This window comes from Ochotona princeps, chromosome 3 (assembly GCF_030435755.1).
Source record: "Ochotona princeps isolate mOchPri1 chromosome 3, mOchPri1.hap1, whole genome shotgun sequence".
Lineage (NCBI taxonomy): Eukaryota > Metazoa > Chordata > Mammalia > Lagomorpha > Ochotonidae > Ochotona > Ochotona princeps.
In genome coordinates, this window is record NC_080834.1 from 113,143,940 (window position 1) to 113,168,551 (window position 24,612).

A 24,612-nucleotide genomic window follows, 5' to 3' on the forward strand; every position below is an offset into this window, starting at 1 on the left:
CACAATTTCAGGATCACATAGTGCCATAACCCCTCAAAAGTCTACCATTACAAGGCAGAGGGCCTTGAGGCTGGAAATGGATAACTGACATCTTTACTTCATGGGCTTTTTTGCTGTCTGACACTCTGATGAGCTAATCATTCGGAAGAAACAATTTAGAACAGCTCATATTACTGCATATACATGGGTGTCTTTATTTGCAAAAGCTTTTCAAAATGCATCTTTTAAAAAAAAGATGTATTTGTTTTTATTTGAGAGGCAGGTTTACAGAGAGAAAGAGAAGGGAAGAGAGTTCCCATCCACTGGTTTATTCCCCAAAATGCCACAATACTCAAAGCTCAGCCAATCCAAAGCCAGGATCCAGGAGTTTCTTCCAGGTCTCCCATGCGGATGCAAGGTTCCTGAGGACTTGGGCTATCCTTCACTGTTTTCCCAGGCTATAAAAAGGAACTGGATGGGATGTGGAACACCCAGGACATGAACTGGTGCCCATATAGGATGTTGGCAGCACTTGTAGGCAGAGAGTTAGCCAATTGAGCCATCACTTGGACCCAAAATTGTTCTTTTTAAAAGTTCAGTGTAGAGGTGGTCAAGTGGCACAGTGTTCAAGTCATCAGATCGGAAGCCTGTGTCTCTGATATATCAAAGTACCTGGTTTGAGTCCCAGCTGCTCTACTCCCCACCTAACTACCTGTCAGTGCATGCGTAGGAGGAAGTAGGTGATAATCAAGTACACCAGCCTCTGTCCCCCAGTTGAGAGACCTGTTTGAACTCCTGGGCTCCTGGTTTCCTTCTGGCTATTATGGGTATTTGAGGGAGTGAACTAGTAAAAGGGAGGTTTCCTTCAACTGTCTCTCTGTCTCTTGCCTTTCAAATGAAATGAAAGCGAGAAAATCAACATTTTCTTTCAGTGAAATAATCTGGAAAAAGCAAGGAGAGCAAATGTCTCAATTGGATTTTGAACTGAAGGGTAAATTTGCAGTTTATTCCTCAAATTGCTTCCATCATATTACCAACAGTGTCTGTCTTTTTTTTTTTTTTTTTTTTTTTGGCTTGGCAAACTAGCATTTTACTGCATGTACTCTATACATTGCTTTGCAATCCTTTGTGATTCTGGGGAATGACAGAATAATGGTTTATACCTCTTGGTAGCTAAATGAACCATAGGACATCTTCCATTTTGTGTTGAAAGTGGAATTATTAATACAGAGTTCAGAACAACAGACGTGTAGCTCATTCAGTCATTTGTAGATAACTTATTCTACCTTGCTTCTTTTGGCAAAGTGAAAAAACAAAAGAACTTTTACATGTAGTTCTAAAGGAAGATGTGGGATGTTTATTATTATTATTTTCTTAAAATGGTGCATGTGGATAGGGGCACAAGACTGACATCTAAAGTATACCCAAACTTTGTAAGTACAAATACACCAGTATTTCTTGGCATCATCAGAACTACGCAGAATATGTACACTCCACTAAAATGAATTTCTGCAGGAAAAAAAAGTTTGTGGAGAGGCAGTGAAGTAATTAGACTCTTAGATTGGAGAGATCTTCTCCTAAAGCTAGAATAGCATTAGGCCAATCTTACTGAATTAAAAGGAATTTGAGAAACTTTAACCTACTAAGAACATGTGTAGAAAGTAGGTCTCTCAGTTTTACAAGGGTAAATTCACTTTATTATATGAAAGAGGACAACTAGACACAACTAAACACACAGATTCAATCAATCTAAGTGGCTGAATCCAAAATGTGACTATTGCAAACAATATTACAAGCATGATGATGTAGGTATGTGTCTCTTCGATACTATGCATTCGATTCTTTGGGTTTGTCTCATATAGTCAGATTGCTGGACCATAGGACAAGTCTATTTCTAATCAACATAGATGTCCATCATCAGATGAATGGATAAAGATAATGTGGTACATACATATAATAGAACATTATTCAGCTATTAAAAAGAATGACATTCTACCATTTGCAGCAAAATGTATGCAATTGGAGGATATCATGTTGAATTAAAATAAGAAACAGAAAGACAAATATCACATTTCCATTATTGTGGGAGCTAAAATTAAAAAAGAGAGAGGCCGGCTCTACCTTCAGACCAAAGATGGTCTCCCCAAGAAGCCGTTGAATTTATCTGGACAATAAGATGCTAGACTCTATGCTTGGTATATGCTTGCAATGAAATAATCTCAACTGAACTTGAACTGTGGTAATGCAACAAGGTGGAGGAATCCACCATGGGGGGAGGGTTTGGGGAGGGATGGGGGGAATCCCAGTACCTATAAAACTGTGTCACATAATGCAATGTAATTAAATAATAAATAAATAAATAAATAATTGTAATTTTACAAAAGAAAGAGAAAGCAGAAAAAGAAATATCGATGTGTCAGTATTGCTGCAAATACAGCTTTCTGAAACGTAGTTTTATACTTTTGTCAAACCAATGATTGAGCATGTTACACTACTATGATTGTAGTAATCCATGATTACTGTACAATTTACTATAAGGGTGAAATGTTCATTTTTCTGTTCAATTACTATTTACTATCATTCTCTGTGTTTCCACTAAACTAGGGTTTTGTTGCTTTTTACTTGTTAAACTTCTGATTCAATGAAAGATTACATCTTCTTACTGTAATGTAAATTCAAAACATAAACAAAAAGAGACTGGGAGAAAAAGAGAAGGAAGGAAGGAGTAAGACAGAGAAGGGCAGGGAGAGAAGGGGGGAAGGAATATCATTTTGTTCTTAGAATTGTATCTACACACAACACTGAATCTGTTAAAAACTGGTTTTGATTTTTTAAAGTTTTTGAAGGGGAATATTAATAGGAACAAAATAAATAAAAGTGAATCTTCTTAAAATACAGGGATTTTAAAAGGATGTTCTTAAAATCCATGTTACTTGTGCACATTTGGCCAGGAGGTTAAATCACCGCTTGGGACAGCTTCATCCCATTTCACAGTGCCTGATTCAAATCCCAACTGCTCTGCTTCTGATACAACTACCAATTATTCCATACTCAGGGAGGTAGCAAATAATGACTTGGGTACTTGGGAACTTGGGTCCCTGTTACTGATGTGAGAAATACACCTTGAGCTCCCTGCTCCTGGCTTTAGTCTGAGATAGCTCTGGGTATTGCAGGCATTTGAGAGTGAACCAACGGATTAAATCTCCCTCTCCCCCACTCCTTCTCTTTTTCTCCTGCTTTGCACAACAAAGTGAAAAATGTAAATATAACTGCTTTGACACCCTTCGTAGAACCCATCGACTTGTGGGCATATGGAATAGATGTGCTTTTTCCTACTCATCCCACCACATGTAACTGAAAACCGTGATGGTATGTGTAAACCAAATACATAAGAATCACAGAATGGAAAACGAAAATTATATAGGATGAGGAGAATCAAAATTATGCAGTAATGAGATTACTAGATTTTTTTTTTGCCCCATTTTTCCCATACTTGGAACTGAAAAGCCAAAGAGCTCAGGGCAGGGAGGATAAAAACCCTCCCCAGAAAGCTTTTTTCACATGTACTAAGTCCAAGGGAAGGGAAAGCATAGCAAAACAGAAAATTCTTAAGTGAACATAGATCTACTGCAGCCCAAAGGCTTGGGGGAAAATGATAGTTACACCCCCACTACATAGGAAATGGCCAATTGGAACATTAGACTTCTGCCCTCACCAGGCCACAGCAAGGAGTCCCAGCCTTTCCATCTTAAGAAAGTAGTAACAGAGAAGACTAAAATTGGATTTCCTTTCCTACCCAGAGGTAAGTCTCCTCTCTTTCCACTCTAGCTAATATGGTATGCAAGAGGCCCGGAAGAGACGATTTTCATCACCTAGCTATGGTGAGTCTCCCCTCACAATGCATATTAGTGGTGACCACATGAGAGGTAGTAATGGGGACTGTCTACTCCTGTAGGTCAGTGCAGGATCAGTGAAAACATTTTGAAGAGCTTGAACTCTTAACTGTTGCTTAGAAGAACAGAAAAGCCTCTCCCTCATGTTCAAGGAGACTGCCCAGGGAAGCCAAACTCGTGTCCCCAATGGACATAGCAAAACAATGCTCCAGCTTCCCCTACCAGAAAAATCTGGTTAAACCAGAATATTTAAATAACATCTACAATCTCATAGCAAAATATCCACAATGTTTAGAGTTCAACCAAAGATCACTCATCACTCCAAGACCTAGAAAGATCTTGAATTCTGTGAAGAGACACAATCAATTTGTGCCAACATGTAGACGTTAGAAACATTGGAATTTCCTGAAAAATATCTTAAATCAGCCATCATAAAAATTATCTAATGAATCATTGTAAACACATTGAAATGGAAGAATCATTTCAACAAATATATTTAAAATGCCAGTGAAGAAGCAGAGAATAAAGAATAAATAAATAAAGAATAAAGAATAATTAAAAAGAAATTTTAGAACTGGAAAAGTAAAAAACTCAATGGATGGACTTGGCAGCAGTAAAGAAAGGACATAAGGGAAAAAATGGTTAATAGTGAAATGAAGTTAGGACAGTAGAAATTACCCAATCTGAACAACAAAGCAAAAACAGACTTAGTAGGAAGCAGAGACAGGAGTCAACAGGTCCACTATGATCTCTTGCACCATAAGAACAGATCTAATGTTTCTGCCAATGGAGTTCCCAAGAGAGTGAAAATGAGCAGGATTGAAAAGGTAGTCAAAAAAATTCTGGCTTAAAACCCCAAATTTGGCAAAAGACATGTAACTTGAATTTCAAAAAGGTAGCCAAGCAGGATAAACTAAAAAAAAAAAAAAACAGCAACAACAACAAAAAAAAACATTCACACCAGGGCATATTATAGTCAAACTTCTAAAAACTGAGCATTGCAGGAGAAAAATAAAAAACTTTGAAAGTGGCAAGAGAGAAGCAATGCATTACAACAAGAGAAAAGCGATTTAAATGACAGTGGCTTTGTCATAAGAAAATATGAGGGCCAAAAGTAACTGACACAATATTTTTCAAGTACTGAAAGAAAAGAATTGTCAACACAGTGGAATACCCAACAGAAAGCTCTTTCAGGAATGAGAAGAAAATGAAAACATTCTCAAATGAAGGAAACTTAAAGAATCTGTCACCAGTGATCCTATGTTAAAAGAATGATGAATAGAAAGAGAACAACAAAAGAAAGACCTTGAAATACTAACACGATAAAAGAAATAGTAAGAAAAAATATGAAAAAACAATATTCCTTCTCTTTATTGTGTTTTATGATGGAGGCATAAATGACATTATATAATGTGATTCTAAATCCATGTAAAAGTAATATTTAGGGTATGATAAGTGTCAAAGAACAAAAACATTAAAACAAGGATAATTCTGCACTTTAATCAAGCATGAAATGTACTTGATCTTAGCCAAAAGGCAGAGAAGCAGTCAAGCATAAAATTGGAGATACCAAAGGCATTGAATACACAGTTTGAATGTATAAAATTATATATACAAATATTTATACATATGTGTATATACGTATACATGTAATTCACCCAACCATGGATCAAATCATCTTTTTAACTTTTTTTTTATTTATTCTGGATTTTTTTGAAAGGGGGAGGTATATAAACAAATAAACAGAGCTCCTATTCTCTCTGGTCTGCTCACCAGATGCCCATGACAATCAGGGTTGGGTCAGGCTTAAGCCAGGAGCCAAGAGTGCGAACAGGGTTTCTCACTCAGTTGGCAGAGATCACCACTGGATCCACTTGAGCCATCACCTGCTGCCACTCAAGGTGAACACTGGCCAGAAGCTAGAACTCAGATCATCCCTAAGACTCAAACCCAGACACTCTGACGTGGAATACAGGTATCACAAATGCCATCTTCAACACTATGCCTTTTGCCCATTGCAGGATCAAAAATATTTTTAATTTCATTTATACTAAACATTTACAGACCTATTTATCTTTACTGTAATCCCTAAACAGTGTAATATAGCAAGTATTTATATTATATTTGTCATGTTAAATAAACTAGAAAAGTATAAAGAGATGTCTGTAGGTTAAGACATTAATATGACTTGAGCATACACAGATTCTGGTGTCCGTAAGAGTCCTGAAACTAATCCCACAAGGATATCAAAGAACAATTTGATAATGGACCATACTAAACACACTGTAGGTCAATCAAAATAGATGAGCAGGTGTTTAAGATACCTTAAGATACAGGAGAAATTAAGTTTAAACAAAAAGAAAGGCAATCAAGATCCAGAGAAAGCAAAAACCAAGATGATTCATCCCTTACCTTAAATTTAAATGTCCAAAGTATGCCAGCTAACAAAGATTGGCAAAATGGATTTCAAAGCATGAGTCTACTATACCTGCCACAGATTCACTTCAAATTTCATGATATAGGTAGGCCAAAAGTTTAAAAACAAACAAAAAATATTATGTAGAATAAATAAAAGGAAAACAGCAATAGCTAAAGTAATAATATTAGACAAGGTAGACAACCATGAAATTACAAGGGACAGAGAGGAAACTTCAATAATAATAAAGGGTCAATCCACCAAAAAGACATCGCAGTGCTAAATGTATATGCACAGACAACAGAGCTAGCAAAGTGTACAAAGCAAGTTCAATAGATTAAAACGTGGAGAGGTCTGACTATTGCAGTTGGAAATTTCAACTCCTCATTCTCAACAGCTGGTAGAAAAACAAGAGAACAACAACAATATAAAAATGAACACCACCATCGGCCAACAGGATCTAATGAACATTTATAGAACATTCCATCCACCAACAGCAAAGCACACATTTTTGTCAAGTGCCCTGGGAAAGTGCCAAAATAAAACAGATCCTGGATCATTAAAAAAAACTCAACAATTTTGAAAACTAAAACTCTAATAAATGTGTCCTGTGACAACACTGGATCCAAAATAGAATCAAAAACAGAAAGATAACAGGAAAATCTTAAATAGTGCATGGGTGTAAAAAAAAAAAGAAAGAAAGAAATCTCAAGGGAAATGGAGAGCTGCATTGAACTGAATGAAAATGAAAATACAACGTATCAAAATTTATGAGCCACAGCTGAAAAGGAGCTGAAGGAGAAACTTCCAGCATCTAGTGCATGCATTATAAAATGGAAAGAAATCTCAAATCAGGAACTGAATGGCCTCCTTAAAAACTTAGAAAAGTAAAAGCAAGCAGGAAAAAAATGACAAATACTAGAAATTAATGAAACATAAATTTGAGAAAAAAAAAACAGTGCAACAAAGACTGGCTTTTTGAACAGATCAGTGACATTTGTAAACACCTAGGCTTATGAGAGAAACAAGGAGAAGGCACAAAAATCAGCAATATCGGTAATGAGGTATCACTGCAGATGCTGCAGTTATTAGAAGGATAAGGGAGTACTCCAGAAATTATACATACATACATTTTACAACTCAAGTGAAATGCATCGGTTCCCCCCAAAAATACGAACTACCACAACCCATCCAATACAAAATAATTAGAATACCCTTCCTTCTGGAGAATCTGGTGTACCAGAAGTTGCCACCAAAGGCTGAAGGAACCACAAGACCAATGAAGAGGCAAACACATCCAAGAATTACACAGAATATAACATGTTGGGTGATCTGAGGGTGAAAGTGTGATCTTGGGCAACCACAAGACAGATAGAGCTTCACAAATCAGGGCCATAAAAAGGGTTATATATATTAAGCCAAGCAAAGGTGTCCAGAGTGTTCCTAAACTTTCCAGTAAACAAATGCGGAAATCAGTCCAGACATCAAGTGCCCAGTACCAAATGCAGCTAGTCACTTTAACAACCTTAACCTACATGCAAATGTTTATTGGCAGCTTATTACCTGAAGTATAAAATTTAAAATCTGGGTGTCTTTCAAAGAGTAAATGGTTAAGCCAACTGATATAGCCACACCCTCATGGGACACTGCTGAGCACTGAAAACAAATTATTGCTATTCGCTCCCTGCAATGTGGCAGCTGTGGAGGGTACCGCAGCAAGACCGGACCCAATGCTGGGGACTCAGGACAAAGTCACTGCCTCCAGGCTGTGACCAAGTCCTAGGCTTCCTCCAGGCCCGAGAGATCTCTTCCCTCAGGGTAAGTACACCATGAGGAAAACTTGGGAACTGGATTAAGGCCCTGACTCCACCCTGCTGCTAACATCTTTAGCAGGAAGAGTTTGGGCAGTGTTCGGTCTTGGGGCTGGGGCAAAAGGAGGCCCCTGCAGTGGTGTGGCTATGGCAGAGTGCCCCAGCCAGGCAGGACCCATTGTTGGGACTCAGGCCAAAGTCACTGCCAAAACACAGTGACCGAATCCTAGGCTTTGGGTGGCCAATGTGCCTATTTGTTGCCAGGCTCTGACTACTTGCTGCCCGGCGGCAAGCTTTTTAGGGTATGTAATTGTTACCTGGTATCATCCATGGATAAAGACAGTGTGAGTGTAGATGAGGGATGAATTCTGAGTGATTCCCAGCAACGGGGTCATAGAACTTTCTGGCAAGCATAGGGACTGAGACCTGGTGGCTTGGAGAGAGTCCATAAGCGCAAATGGTATGGATGGGGACATGTCTGGCAGGGCTAGTTAGAGTACCTGACTGAGTGGTGGAACAGTGATGGGTCACACTTGCCAGGGTAAAGACACTAACCAGCACACAGAGAACCAGGTCCAGGAGTAGATTCTGTGGGGGAAGTGTGGGCCAAACCCTGTGGAAATACAAGTCCCGCTGGTTAGCTTGTGAGCTGGGGTGGTGATGGGCTTGAGTTAGGTGACCATGGAACCTGCAATCACTTATGGGTAAAGGAACCAACAACAGTTTGGGCAAGTCAAGGCAGTAGCACCCGAATGTGCATCCTAAACAGGATTTGGGGTGGGCCGAGCTGCAACTGGAATGGGGCAGACTGGGCAGGGCCAAGCAAACCTCAACTCACAGGGAAGAACAGAAATCAGGATGGAGCACAGGTCATGCCAAGCTAGCCACTTGCACCGATTGGTCTGCATGAGCCAGGGATACTAGGCCACAACATCAAAGGCAAAAGCTAAGACAGGTGTGGGGCTAAGCCTAATGGGTCAGAGCAACCACTGGCATGTGAGTAATCTAGGGCTGGGAATAGACTTGGTTGGGGAGCTGTGAGAATACATCCTTGCTGGATTGGGGTTCCCATGGGAGAGTGCGGGGGGCCGGAGTGGGAGTGCATTCTGGTCTCAATATGGCTACAATCTCCCTTGGCACAAGTATGAACTGGGACTGGGTACACAAAACCAGGCTAGACGCCAACACCTTCTGGTGCTCTGGAGAACCTGGGTAGATGTAGGACAGACTAGACTTGGTCTCTGTCCCTACTGAGCCACGTCTGAGTAGTGTCTGAGTATGGACGAGCCTTGGCTCGGCTGAAACATCCAACAGTAAGAACCAGAATGGACTGAAGGCCAGCAAGGAAAGGCCACTGTTCCACCAGGACAGGAGGTGTACTAAGTATGGCTGGTCCATGGAACCACCAGTATGTGCAAGAGTTGGCATAGGGAGAGGTTCTGATGGAGGAGCTTGGGAAACTCCTCTGTAGGGACACAGTCCCTGCAGGTGAGCACAAGAACCATGATAGGGAGCAAGCCAGACCAGGCCAGAGGAAGACACCCATCGGCATACATTTGGCATAGGTTGAAGGCAGACCAAGCTGAACCAGTTCACATCACCCACTAGCGAATCCGAGCACCAGAACAGAGTGTGGGTTGGGCCAGGTTCGGTCACGACACAAACCAGTGCACATTATGGAATGCCAACTTGAGGTAAGCCATACCAGATGTGGCCGCAGTGCCCAAACAGCACATGTGAGAACCAGGGAGGGAGGGGGCAAAGCTGGCAGGGGGAATGTGAGCTCCCCTGCTTGACAGCCACTCTCACTGGAGAGCATAGGTTGGGATGGGATGGGAGCAGACCAGACCAGGCAGGGCTACAACACCTGTGGGCCTCATGTGAGCTGGATCAGGGAAAATCCAGCTTGGGCTGACTGTTCCAATGGGTGCAAGCAAAAATTAGAGTGGGTGAGGGTTGGTTGGGCTTTGCTACAGCATCAGCTGACAGAGGCTGGCACTGGGGGCTAAATCTGTTAAATTCAACTCCATAACCACCTGGAGAGTCCATAATCAGGGAGTGGGAGTGGCCTAGTAGGGAAATAGTGGGCACCTCTCTCTTGGGTTACCACTTCCACTGGAAAGAAAAAAAAAAAAAAAAAAAACCAGGACAGAGGCAAGGATGGCTAGACAGAAAGGTACACACCAGTATGTGTGTGGGGTAGATAGTAGGGCAGGTTGGGTTGAACTAGGCTTCAATGCCCATTGACATGTATGAGAGCTAAATGGGATGTAGGACAGAGTGAATAAGTCTGCGGTACATACTGGCAAGCATGGGAACCAGGGTAGGGGGCAGGCCTGGTGGGGGCTATGGGGAGTCTCCCTGACTAGGCTGCAGCTCCCACTGGTTTGCGTGAGGGCCAAATATGACGTGGGCAGGATCAGGCTGAACTGCAACACCTATTGGTTCGCATTGAAGACTGGGCTGGAAACAGAACTGACCTAGCAATTGCAATGACCAGCATGTGCATAAGCTGATTAGGTCGATGGACGTGACCGGACCCTGTACTGGCAAGTACACACAAGAATCAGGTCTGGGATCACCTCAGACGAAGTTTCTTTCGAGATCCCTCCAATTGAACTGCTGATCTCAGAACCCCAACCATGAAGACATTATGTCAGCCAGTGGATTCTGAAGAGATTTCATCGTGCTTGAAATGGCGAGATTGGCAGCAATTCAGAACTATTGAGCTTTCAAGACTGCTTGAGCAGGACCCTTGGAGCATGCCTCACATCGGGGACCTGGGATGCATTGGAGGCTTCTCCCTTTGTTTCTCCCCTGTCCCCAGATACAGGGGAAAAATGATGATATTAATATGGAAACAATGGTATTGCCCATTTTCTTGTAGCCCTTGACCCATTGTACCTAATCAACTATGTAAGATTATAAACAATAAATAAATTTTAAAAAATTATTGCTATTCAAGATAGCTGAATCAATCTCTAGGGAAATACAGAATTATATTCTATATGATTCCATTAAGATAATCTTAACTGTCCAAAGAAAATGATTAATGGTTGCAGAGGTTGTATCTTGACTGGATTGATGTCAGTATCTGTTTGTGGTTTTCTGTAGTTTTGCAAGTGTTATTGTTAAGAGAAACTGGGTTAAAAAAAATATGGAAGTTCTTCCTTTATTATTTCTTACTGATGTCTGCAAATCCACAATCATCTCAAATGAGGAAGTTTACTTTTAAAAAAAGATTTATTTATTTGCAAGGCAGAGCTAAAAAGATTGGGAGCCATAGAGAGAGGTCTTCCAACTGCTGGTTCATTTCCCCATACTACTGCAGCAGCGGGACTGAGCTAGACACAAACCAGGAGCCAGCAGCTTCTTCCAGATCCCACATGGGTGAAGGGGCCCAAGCACTGCTTTCCCCAGTGACATTAGCAGGGAGCTGGATCAAAAGTAGACCTAGTGCCCATGTAGGACAGTGGCATTGCAAGGACAGTTTTACCAGCTATGCCACAATGTCTGCCCCAGTTTAATTTAATAGTATAAAGAAATGATAATCTCAACTTAAAATTTCAGATGAATTGTGCCATTAAATGTTTAAAACACACACACACACACACACAGCACCTTCAAGATGCAACAGCAAAATCTCATAGCCTGGGTAGTTTTTAGGTAACAGATCATTTCCTCTCACAAATCTATAGGCTGGTAAGTCCAAAGTCAAGATCCAGGCAGACTTGGAGTTCAGTAGGGCATGCTTTGTGCTTCATGAAAGGCATCATCTAGTTGTATCTTTGCCTAGTAGAAGCACTAAACAAGTTTCCTCAGCCTCCTGAGGTCTTCACCCACATGGTTTCATTACCTCCCTAAGACCCGAACTTTTAATGCTATAATGTTGGAAATTTGGATTTCACCATAAATATCTGGGACAGAGATAGATATTCATAGCACATGGTTTCCTGAACAAAATGACAGCAGAGCTTTCCACAGCTTTTAAAAATAATGGTTGTGGGCCCTGCACGGTGGCCTAACAGCTGAAGTCCTCTCCTTGTATGCTCCAGGATCCCATGTGGGTGCTGATTCTAATCCCGGCGGCCCCACTTCCATCCAGCTCCCTGCTTGTGGCCTGGGAAGGCAGTCGAGGATGGCCCAAAGCCTTGGGATCCTGCACCTGCATGGGAGAACTGGAAGAGCTCCTGGCTCCTGGCTTCGGATCGGCACAGTACCAGCCGTTGCGGTCACTTGGGGAGTGAATTATCGGACGGAAGATCTTTCTCTCTGTCTCTCCTTCTCTCTGTATATCTGACTTTGCAATGAAAAGAAATAAATCTTTTTTAAAAATAAAAAATAAATAAATAAAAATAATGGCTGTTTCCGAATCAATTTGGCTCCAGCCATTGCAGCCACTTGGGGAGTGAATCAGCAGACGGAAGATCTATCTCTCCTCCTCTCAATATCTGCATTTCCAATAAAAATAAATAAAAATTTAAAAATAATGATTGTTTAATTCTACCCTAAATATATTAAAAGCATGACCATTTTTAGCATTTTTAAAATAAGCTGGCAACATGTTTGGCATGACGGGTTTTTATGTCTTTGAGTACATCTCAAGGGTAGGTATTTCAAATCTTCATGTTGTGCTCTCATGACTAAAACATCAGACAATACGGCAAATTCACTTACAGCAAAGGATAAATGTAAGGGCTTATCTCTAAGTACTAGTCCAAAGCTGAAGAAAACTTACTGTACTGAATTGTAGAAACAAATCTGTTTCAGACACTAAGTTTGTTTTAGAAATTAATTTCAAGCCTGTTTGAAAGCAATTGTAATTCTAATAAGAATTAAAATTCAAGCCATTTGGATGATAAATATTTAAAAGCATTTGGTCTGCAAATTAAACTGAAACATAGCAAAGAAACGAATGTTATCAAACGCACCGTGGTGGAGTGAAATATCTGTTTTGCTAATAGAATGGTGGCCCATACTGTTAATCACCAAAAAACACATTCTCATTCCAAAGTCATATATGCCTGATCTTATTCCTCAAGAGTTTCTTCCTTTCTCAACCTTCTTTCTCATAAAAAATTCTTTTAAAGATTTATTGTTTTTAAAAAAGTCCTATGAATACAAAATTTCTGATGCATGAACATGCATGCACAAGTAAACTCGTGTAAACCCATTAAATCCCCTTGCCTTGATCCAGACCACATAAGGTCCAGTAGGAGACCCTTAATTAAAACCTAGAATCTTCCTTCTCAGCATAAACTATTCACTCACTGATGCCCAATACCAGCTTCTTCTCGCTGCTGCTCTTGGCAAGAAACCACTCTGGTTTCCAATATGTGCACTAAAGCAGCGCAAGAGGCACCAACCAAGTAAGACCATCAAACACTGGCAAAAACAAACTTTGGAAACCATTGAAGTTATATTGGAGGAGCAGATTAGAACTTAGTTGAGCTTCCTCTCACTCTATGACCTGGTAGTTATATTCACTTGGTGGGATTAAGAGCAGAGTTCCGTAAACTAAATGCTTGAACAACAGAAATGTCTTGTTCTCCACTCTGCAAACCAAGACTTTGTGATCAAAGCACATCCAAGGTTTATTTCTTCTCGGAGTTGTAAGAAAGAATCTGTCCTATGCCTCTCCCAAGATTCCAGTGACTTGTGGCAATCTTTCCATACTTTGGCTTGTAAGAGTGTCATCCTAATCTTGACCTCCATCTTCATATGAAATTTGCCCTGTGAGCATATCTGCCTCCAAATTCTACCTTTTCTTAAGAATGTCATCCATTTTTTTATTTAAGGCCCTCACTGATGACCCTATAGGTACTGAAGGTGAAGATATTTTGAGAGAGATTGAAGTGGCATGTATACACTATGGAATACTACTCAATTATAAAAAGAATAAAAATCTTATCTTTTGCAACTAAATGGATGTAGTTGAAAAACATTATGCTCAGTGAAATAAATCAGTCCCAGAAAGACAAATGTCATGTGTTTTCCCTAATCTGTGATAACTAATACACAGAGTACAAAATTGTAATCTATAGATGCAAGAGTGACATTCTAGAACTTGACTGTTGTGTACAAACTTTGCTTACACTCAATGAGCAGTAGGGTTTTGCTTTTGTTGCTACTGTTGTTCCTTGTTATTATTATCTATTTGCCGTGTGTTGATATCTTTACCTAATGGAGTGTTAAACCTGTGAGTGTGAAGAGAAATGAAAATATGCTATTTTATAAACTAGGGAAAAATGAAATAAGGAAGAAGAAGAAGTATGATGGTATGTTCCAAAATCTGTTTTGCAATACACTTGAGATGTGTCCATTTTATATAAAGAAATTTGTCAAAAAATAAAATGAAAGAGATTGATGGACACAATTCAACTCATAAAAGCAGCACTTGAACGTGGATTGAAGGTCCCTGGAACACTAGGTTGATAACTGTTTCCTTACTCTTGGATGTAGATTAGGACCAACGACCATATGGTATGTCAAAACCTGTCCTCCTGTTGGAACTTTAAGTTAATTTCAGTCATCAGACATTCCAAAATATATAAGCTCATTTTATCTGACATCCGCATTTCTATACTGTCAAATCAGTATTTGGCATGTATGTACAAAGAGAAATGATATCTGCCCATTTTGCAAACAGGAAAATTGGATCCAAAATAACCAGGCAACCTCTCTGATAACGTTATGCAGGTAGACTTTGGACCAAAAAGAGAACATAATGAAGCCTCTGCTCAGAACTTTGCTCATTTCTTTCCTCACAGACTTACATATTTCTTTGTGCTTTATTTTCCTAAAGGCTTTATAGAAATTCCTATCATTTGCAATCTGTTCTGTTTAGATATATGAATCTATTTTCTCCTCAACCAGCATTTTTCTTTCCTTGCTTAAAAAAATAAATAAATAAGAGCCAACTTTAATAAAAACATGTTGCAGCTCTCCTACACTTCAGTAAGCACAGAAGCTAAAATTGACTTACTTTGCTGCCTACTGTGTCATTCATCTAATGGTGTAATCTAAGGGAATAACCTCACATTTGAAAATGTGAATGTTCCTCTTTAGATCTAATGTGAGTACAAGTCATTGAATTTGATGACTGGGTGTGTCCTTGGAAAGCATCCATGCCAAACCTATCTCTGTGCCAGATATTGGCAAAGACTGAAGCTTAGAAGGCCAAGTAACTTCCCTAGAATCTCAGGTCAGAGTTACGAGACAAACCAAGAGCAGAATCCAGTGCTCTCACAGACCGTTCAAGCAATGCCCACAATACCTTGTTATCACTTTAGACTAAGAGTCTCAAAGCTAAACCCTGGTGATAGAATGAAGGCACACAACAGCTGCATTCATTTAATTTATAAGAGAAGAAGAAAGTCCTATGACATGTTTCATACCAAGCATTGCTTTGAATACAGAAATATCCAATGGTTTCTGACTCTTTCCAAGCCTGTTATCAGAAATTACATGATAAAGGCCTGACCTTACCCTAGGTTCTGGAAATCAGGAACCACATGCATCTACCATCTGCCCTTAAAGTCCAGAAGAGAAGAAAGATATTATGTAAATCATTACACACAATCAGTTGAGATCACAATATGCAGAAATGCATGAGCTACTGTGGGAATATGTTATTGAGCTACCAAACTGCCCTGGGTTATGAAGGCGAACTTCCTGGAGGTTATGATGCTCAACCTGAAACCCAGAGTGTATGTGAGGGCTCTGAAGGACATGACCCATAGTATTAAGAAGATAGGAGTGCAGAGAACAATGGATGGCTGTGCAGATGACTGGAAGTTTTATCATGCAACTAAAACAGGAGGAATGATGTTAGACATAAAAATTCAAGGAAGACAAGATAGCCCAGATCTGACAGACCATGTTAAGGACTTAGAAATATATAAAAAGTACTTTAAATCAAAAGAAGATATGATTGGATCTGTACTGTTGAAATAATCATTCCAGCTTCACTGTGAGATGGATCTGAAGAATGGCGTGTAGACAGACCAAGTGAGAAGTGAACTCACAGAACAGGTGCAACATGCACATAATATGAGTTCCAGCCCTCCAGGCTTCATTCAGCTGTTGTCTTTATTCCAAAGATTCATCTATTTTTATTGGAAAGGCAGACCATATTTACAGAGAGAATGAGAGACAGAAAAAGATCTTCCATACGCTGGCTGGTTCACTCCCCAAGTAGCCACAATGGCTAGAGCCAAGTTGATCTGAAGCCAGGAGCTAGGAGCTTCTTCTGAGTTTCCCATGCAGGTTCAGGGGCCCAACTCATCCTCCACTGCTTTCCCAGGCCACAGGCAGGAAGGTGGATGGGAAGTGGAACAGTTAGGACATGAATTAGCACTCATATGGGATCTGTGTGCTTACAGATGAGGATTTAGCCATAGAGCCACGGCACCAGACCCCTTCTCTATTTTTTAATGGAAAGCAATCCAGTTGGTCAATATTACTCTTAATATACACAATTAAAATCAAAAAGCAGTGATCACTTAGTGGATATTTAAAAACAATTATTTTTCTGTCTCATTGAAGTAAGCCTTCTCTTGTTGCATAAGGATTATAGTTTCAAACTGTTTCTGGGGTAATTGCAAGAATTCTAATTGTAGGGAACTTTGACTTTCAATCAGACATTTTTAGTGCAAGTGACATGAGTCATCAACTCCACTGTTAAAATAATGGTGAAGTGTCATCCATTATGTTCTTGTTGATTCTGCTCTACATTAATGTCTCCTCTTTTTCTTATGGTACAAATTGGATAGTCTGAATATATGAAATGCATATATCAATGCACTAATTTTATAACAGGATATAAAAATATTACATCAAATTGTATTTATAATCCCTGCAATGACCAGACATCATAAACAGCAATGTGCCTTGAAAGAAATTTACCTGAAGTGGATTTAAAAGGGTTTCCAAAAATAATTTTATTTTTTCAAAAGTAAGTATCTTGTTTTCTTAAGCAAAGCAATCTGGAGTTTCTGTCACCTGATGTGATGTATAAGATCTAGACATATGAATAAATATTACTGGTTATTATTCTCTTTTTGACAATCAGAATTATCCTTTGGATATCACTCTTAATGGTAAACCAAGTGATGTAAAAGCAGACCTTAAATTTGCAAAATTGAAGTCATAAGTGCTTTTATCTTAAGTAAATGATACCTTGAATAACAAGTAATCCAGTTTTGAGCTAACAATACAACAATGGTCTCTTTAGTGAATGATGTTAGGCTGATAAAATACACAGGTCTAGGAGTCAAGGTTAAGTATAAATGGCTATATCTACTTTCATGATAGCCTAATTCAGCACATATGCGAATTTTTATACCATTTTTTCAAACAGTATATGAGATAGTTAACCAACTGTTATTGAATAATGATTTCTTCGTAAAAGAAAAAAATGGTTAGTTGTTTTTTAAAACGCTGCTTAGCTTTTTTTCTTCCAATAATTACTGCTTTGTATATCAGTATTTTACTTTTATTTCCCCTGTGTATGAAGATTTTTCAGAAATTAATTTTTTGAAAATTTCTTTTTTGATTTAAGGAAGATATGGTTATTGGTAAGGCAGTGAAATTTTTTTCATTTTCTCCTAATGTTTGCTAAGGGCATACAAATGCAAAAAAACTTCACATTTAGTCTAGTCGGGAGGAGGTGGATCTGTTTCGGGAAAGGAGATGTTGGAAGGGAGAACTTACCCTGGATTAATTGTTCATCATCCACCTCTTCTTAGCATCCTTGATTTCATTGCCTGTTGAGAACACTGAGATGTTGACAATCTCCATTTCCTTTCCAGAAGCAAAAGACTGAGCAGCAAAGCAAATTCATGCTTGCTTGCTTCATGTGCCTAAAACAGAGGGCCCTGGAATGGAAATAGCAGAAGGCATCTACGTTAAATTCTTTTGGTCTCTGCTAGTTTCGCTCCAAAACAGACCTGCATGTACCGCTTAATTATAAGTACCTCCTCGTTTGTACAAGGACACACAACCCAGGAAACCACCAACAAATCTTATTTCATTTGCTTATTTCTTCTAGATTGGACGAATTGAAGATTTCCTATACCAGATAGAGGACAGCTTCTTAAAAACCAAGAAACTGAGGACTGCTCGGAGGCAGAAAACAAAACTGAAGCGGCTTCAAATGGCGCAGCAAAGCTAGTCACCGGGGAGCAGGCACTCAACACCAAGACATCCAAGAGAAGGAGGGAAAGGCGTCCATCTATCCTGACTGCAACAGCCAGATAAAAACGGCCTGTCATCAGAGGCAAGAGGTGCTACTTGCCTCTGTTCGTCTTCAGCAAAAACATCCTACACATCATTAATCTCGACTGGCAGCAACAAATGTTCTCAGCAAGTTTACTTGACTCTTGCTTAAATTTGTCTTGTTTAGTTAAACAGCTTATAAACTAGCCACCGCTGTCTCTCTCGCTTGTCTCATCCTTTCAAAATTTCACCCACGGTGTATCAGATCTTCCTAAGGATGCTTATAGGTTATGTCTGCATTGAAGTGTATACATTCAAAGTTATTCATGCGCCATACACAGGTCTGAATGCAGAACGTAAATGAAATTTCAAAGTATGGAATTGCTCATCGACTCTCTCAATCTTCATAGAGAGATTCACATGGGATGTGGCTAATGTCATCAGTGAAGTTGTCTCATTAAAATCTTGAGACAGACATTGTAGCCAAGTGGTTAAGCCACCATTTAGGATGCCCACATCCAGTGTCACGGTGTTTAAGTCAAGTCCTGATTACTTCACTTTGGATCTGATTTCCCATTAATATCCCTGAGAGACAGCAGATAATGACGCAATGCTTGGGTTCCTGCTGACCAAGTGAGAGACCAGGATGGAGTTTCCGGCTCCTGGCATTGGCCCGCCCGGCTGCAATTGTGGCAGCTGTTCGGGGACAGAACCGGCAGGTGGAAGATCAATCTGTCTCTGTTTGCCTCTCCAACACTTGTCTTTCTACATTTCAAATAGATCTTTTTTCAAATCTCTATGGATCCTTTCAATTAAATATACCTGCCCCTTAAGTTGCACAACACAATGCACATAGTAGACAAGGTAATGAGTCCATAGCTGTCACTTAAGACCTCAACTCACATCAACCAGCAGATTTGACAGTAGAGACCAGTAGGAACCCAGCTAGATGGAAGAACACAATTTTTATCTCTGATTTTTAAATATTGATTTATTTGTTTCAAAGTCAGAGTTACAGGGGAGGAAAAAGGGACACACTTATACATACAGAGAGATGGGCAGAGAGAACGGGGAAGAGAGGAAGGGAGAGAGAGAGTCTTCCAACTGCTAATTCACTCCCTAAGTGGCTGTAATGGCCAGAGTAGACCAGGTCAAAGTCAAAGCAAGGAGCCTCGTCTACATCTCCCATGTTGGTGGAGGGTCCCAAACACTAAGGCCATACTCTGCCACACCTCCAGGATACCAGCAGGAAGCTGGCTGGAAGTTTGGAAGTGGAGCAGCCAGGACATATCCTGGCCCCAATATGGAATTGGCATTTTTAATATGGAATTGCATTGCAAGCAGTGGCTTCACCTGTCACACCAGAATTTCAGCTTACATAATTTTAAAAAATAGTGAGAAAGAGAAAAAAAGAATCATTGTTGTGGAATGCCATGTTAAACCACCTCTTGAGATGTCTGCATCTAATAGAGTGACTGGGTTTGAGTCCTGCCTTCACTTCTGATACAATTTCCTGCTAATGTTCACGTGGGAGACAACAAATGTCATTTCCTCCCACCCATGCGAGGGACCCAAACAGAGCTCAAGTCTCCTTGTTTTCACTTGCCTTGACCCTAGCTGTTCTAGGCACTTTGGGAGTGAATCAGCAGAGGAAAGATCATGTGATCACTCTGTCTCTCTAATTCTCTTTGTGTATGTAAAGGGGCAAAGAGGGGATAGACTAAGACCTTTAAAAAATAAATAAATAAATAGAAATTTTATAGAACATTGATAATAACACTGACAGAGAAATTATGGAATAGTGATGAAATATAGCTGAATATGCGTTTGTGAAAGAATCAATAAATAATTCAGTCTTAAAGTATGTCAGATTTGTACAATCATATATTATGAAAGGCATTTTAAGATTTTTAAGTGAATGTCAGGAACTGGTTACCATGGGAACCATTTTCTTAATTCTCTTACCTGTATCCTATAGTTCCTTTTTTTCTACTCCATTCCATTCAGAAAACCCCAGCACCTGCTCTTAGGTTAGTTATGAATAGAGAGGATTTCAAGAAACTTGTTTTCGTTTCTAAACTCACACTAACCCAGCATCTCTGTTCCGTTCTTGTGAAACTAGTAAAAGTGTTTCTTTTAATGAACACTGGCATTGAGTCAAATGTGGGAATGTCACTAAATGGCTAAGCCTCCCATTTAAGCTGTCACCACCTCTGACCATTATCTACGAAATCCCATCATTAAAAATCCTCAAAATATCGCTAAGGAAGCAAAGTGTGTCAGTCCTGGAGTTTCACTTTAACTTGAATCATCCTGAAGCTTTGGTTTTCCAAAATAGTTTTATGTTCTATGAGTAATCAATAGTTTCGTTACTGAATTGGCATGTTAGTTGTGCCTGTTTGTTTGCTAGACAGCTTTTGAAAGACCTGCTGATGTTCAATAGTTGTTCAAATGCTTTACCTCTAGTCTGAAAATTAGTCTTAATTAGTCTTCTGTCCCTCTAGGGTGCCTAAAGATTGTACCTGACAACATTACAATTACAGCTATTAATTGATGGCCTTACTGTTTGGACACTTCCCCTAAACCCAATGCCAAGCATCCACTGATATTTTTGCTGTGACTTGCATGGCAGTTTGGTTCTAGTTTGTCCTAAGAAGAATACGTCAAATATAAACTTGAGATTTCTCAAAAATTATTTTCAGGGTAAAAAACATCAACATTCATAACTCTTCAACAAGCACTCTTTGGTATTCTTCATAGATTCAGTATCAATGTCATGAGAATAAATTGTGCTCATGGTTTCAGTGTGAATGGCAATAGCCTTGAATAACATAATTTACTTTCCCTGGTCTCCCCTTTCTTGTTCATTGTGTCAGAGGAAGGATTTGTAAAGCAATGTGGTATTAGTAAACACAAAATCAACTAGAGAAAGCAAAGTTAATGAAGTGCTTTCAGGATGCATATTTTATTTAACCCCCACTAAAATTTCAGCATGTACATATCTTCTTCATTGCACATATGCAGAAATCAAAATGCTAGGCCCATCCTCTTCTCGTCATTCAAGATAGAGTTGCTTGGCCAAGAATATCAATGTTCGCTGGAAGTTGATGAGAAATGCAGAATTTTCGGTTCCACCCCAAATGTACTGAATCAGGATCAGCATATTTTAACAAGATCCCCAGTGATTTACATGCACACAAAATTTTGAGAATTTCTCCTTTATATTTCTTCCTTATATTTTTAAGACTTGCTTGATTTATTTGATAGAGTTACAGAAAGCAAGAGAGAAAGCTAGCTCTTTCAGCCATTGGTTCAGTCCCCAAATGCACAACATCCACAGGTCACCAGGCTGAAGCCAGGGGCTTCTTCCACATCTCACACCTTGGGCTGCCTACTGTTTCCCAGATGCATTAGCAGGAACCTGGATGGGAAGTGAGCAGTCAGGACATAAACCAGGACCCATATGGGAGGAAGGCACTGCAATCAGCAGCTTAACGTACTATGCTACCTATCATCTTCTCTCTTTTACTTTATTGGAATGTGTCTTCCTGTCAGTTCAGAGCTAATTTGACACGGAAACAAAGCGTGTGTCCATTTGGGTACAAAGGAAAATGTCATAACATGATCATTCCAGCAAAGGCTTATGTGTCAAAAGAACAAAATTGAAGACTTCAGTGACTGAAAAATACACACTCTCCTTTTCACTATTGTTGAAATAAATGGAATTTCATTCAGTAACATTTCAAAGACATTAAATGCAAACCCAACCACAAAAATCACATTTTGGCGAAAATAGAAGTAATACGCATTTGATGAGCAGACCAAGTTTTTGTGTTATCAATTATATACCTAATCCAAAATTTAAATTCTTTCACAATCTCAACATCTGTTTTCTGGCTATAATTTTCTATGTCCCCTTTTTTTGTGGATGCTTCTGCATGGAGTGCAAAACTCAGTTTGTCTCTAGTTTGTCTCCAGTGCTGGGAGCAATCTGTCTTTCCAAACATCTAAACAGGTTCTTTCTAACAGAGTGACTAACACTGTGTATTCTGCTGTAAGAAATAGATCAAGTTCAGAAATTACACCTGCAAAGGAGAAATCTCAAAGGAGGATGCCTGTGACCAAATAAAAACTATGATTTCTGATTCACAACTGCATTTCTTCCAGGCACTTGCTCATTTTATCCTTTCTTGATTATTTTTGGAAATTTTGGTGTGGATTATTTTTCTCAGTTTCCTACTTTCACATTTTACAAGCCTCTGGAAAGTGACAGGAACACTGTGACATAACTGGCACAGTTAGTCACATAGTTTTTCCCAAGTATTAATTGTTGCTGCAATTGCTTTCTCTCTGTTGCCCTGTATCATCAAGTAAATCCATTTTTACAGGGTTGGCACTGTGACTCCATAGGTTTATCCTGCACCCTGTGGCACCAACATCACAGACACTGATTCCTGTCCCAGCACTCCACTTCCATTCCTGCTCTCTGCTTATGGCCTGGTAGAGCAGGAGAGAATGACCAAAGCCCTTGGAATCCTGCACATATGAGGGAAACCGGGGCTGGCTCCCGGTTTAGGATCAGCTCAGCTCTGGCCATTGCAGCCATCTGGGGAGTGAGCCAGCAGATGCAAGACCGCCTCTCTCCTTTTCTCTCTAAATCTGTCTTTCAAATAAAAATAAATAAAGCTTTTTTTAAAAAAAAAAAAAGCTTCATTTTTACACCCTCATAGGACAATCAATTCTTAATAGAATTATAACATGACTACCTTATGCTAACTTTCCACATTTGCATATCAAAATTTGTTCTTGGTATCAAATAAATCCAGTGCCCATGGTTACTGTGAAACTGCCGGAGGGAGAGGCTGCAGACAGCACACTCCGTCACCCACTCCAACTCACCCTCCTCCTCTTCATTGCTGGCGTTTCTGGGGCAAGGCTTTGATGGCCAGGCAGGAAACAACAGTGACAAAGACTATCTTCTACTTGCTGCTAAGAGGCACCTCAGACCTGTTAGTTCCTACTTTTCTCCTTCTTCAAGCAAAGCACAAGTTTGAAAACAGGAGATACCGTTTCTAAAAAAAAAAAAAAAAAACCACAAAGTCACCCAGAATCCAAATTGGTGTGTAAATTGAAATGGAGTTAAGGATCAACTGAATTATGCCACTCTGAGTCCAGAATTAGGTGACATTCAAAGGCAACTGCTTTGAATACAAGTAGCATTTCAAGCTGACCCCTGACAAGAGCATCGCATGCATACACTGACTGGTATGTTGATTTTTTTTTTTTTTGTCTTTGTGCAAGATTTTATTAGAGATCTTTTACAAAGTATCACCCAGACTCCACACAGTCCCGGAGCAGACAATGTTACACTGTGGAGACTGGCTGGGGCTTAGCAGGCCACTGGCTTCCCACCCTTCTACTCTGAGATGGGGGTAGTGGACAGGGTCTCATCTTTGGGCTCCACAGTGCTCAAGTGTTCAGGCAGGGGCTTCTTAGCAGCAACCTTGCCACTTGGGTCCCAGACAAGCATGGACTCCACTTTGGTGCCCAGCATACCCTGTTTGAGCAGCACATGGCGAATGGCCGTGTCAACGTAGTAGTTTGCGGGGTCCCCACTGTGGATCATCAGGCCATCCATAAAATTTTACGGATTAGGCCCTCCATCCTCAGAGCTTTCCAGTGCACCGTAGCAGGCCTTACGCACAGCAAGCCCTGCCTAGGAGTTTGCAGCACAGGGAACTCTGCACACAGGCCTCCTGTGGCCGCCGTTTCAGCATACAGCTCCAAGCTGCTCCCCGGGAAACCAAACCCCTTCTGTATAACCAAGGTCCACACCCACATTGCCGACTTCTCACCTAGCACTTTCTGCTTCAACTCCAGAGTAGCCCTCTTCAGCTAGTTGTCGGGTCAGAAACTCATTCACTTTGGCTTTAAAGATGCCATCGGCTCCGAACTTCCTCTTCTTAAAAATTCGCACTACCATCTTGATGCTGCTCACGGCTGAGAGATTTTTTTTTTTTTTTTTTTAAGATTTAAGCTGATTGGGGCGACGGATTGTGCTGGACTCTATACTGGCAAGCACACACAAGAATCAGGTCTGGGATCACCTCAGACGAAGTTTCTTTCGAGATCCCTCCAACTGAACTGCTGATCTCAAGACCCCAACCATGAAGACACTATGTCAGCCAGTGGATTCTGAAGAGATTTCATCGTGCTTGAAACGGGGAGATTGGCAGCAATTCAGAACAGTTGAACTATCAAAACTGCTTGAGTGGGACCCTTGGAGCATGCCTCA

The 24,612-nt window shown here is 40.1% G+C and overlaps 1 protein-coding gene and 1 pseudogene across 3 annotated transcripts in view; one reads left to right on the top strand and one right to left on the bottom strand.

Moving 5' to 3' along the window:
- SPATA16 (spermatogenesis associated 16) overlaps window positions 1-18,473 on the top strand; it is a 242,481-nt gene extending 224,008 nt beyond the window's left edge. For all 3 annotated transcript variants that reach the window (XM_012928723.3, XM_058661084.1, XM_058661085.1), the window contains exon 11: window positions 18,151-18,473. In XM_012928723.3, the coding sequence (XP_012784177.2) occupies window positions 18,151-18,273 (123 nt within the window). In that variant the 3' untranslated portion in view covers window positions 18,274-18,473. The remainder of the gene's footprint in view (window positions 1-18,150) is intronic.
- A 5,208-nt stretch (window positions 18,474-23,681) lies between these two features.
- On the bottom strand, window positions 23,682-24,300 carry LOC118758874 (small ribosomal subunit protein uS3-like; annotated as a pseudogene).
- Window positions 24,301-24,612: the final 312 nt, after the last annotated feature.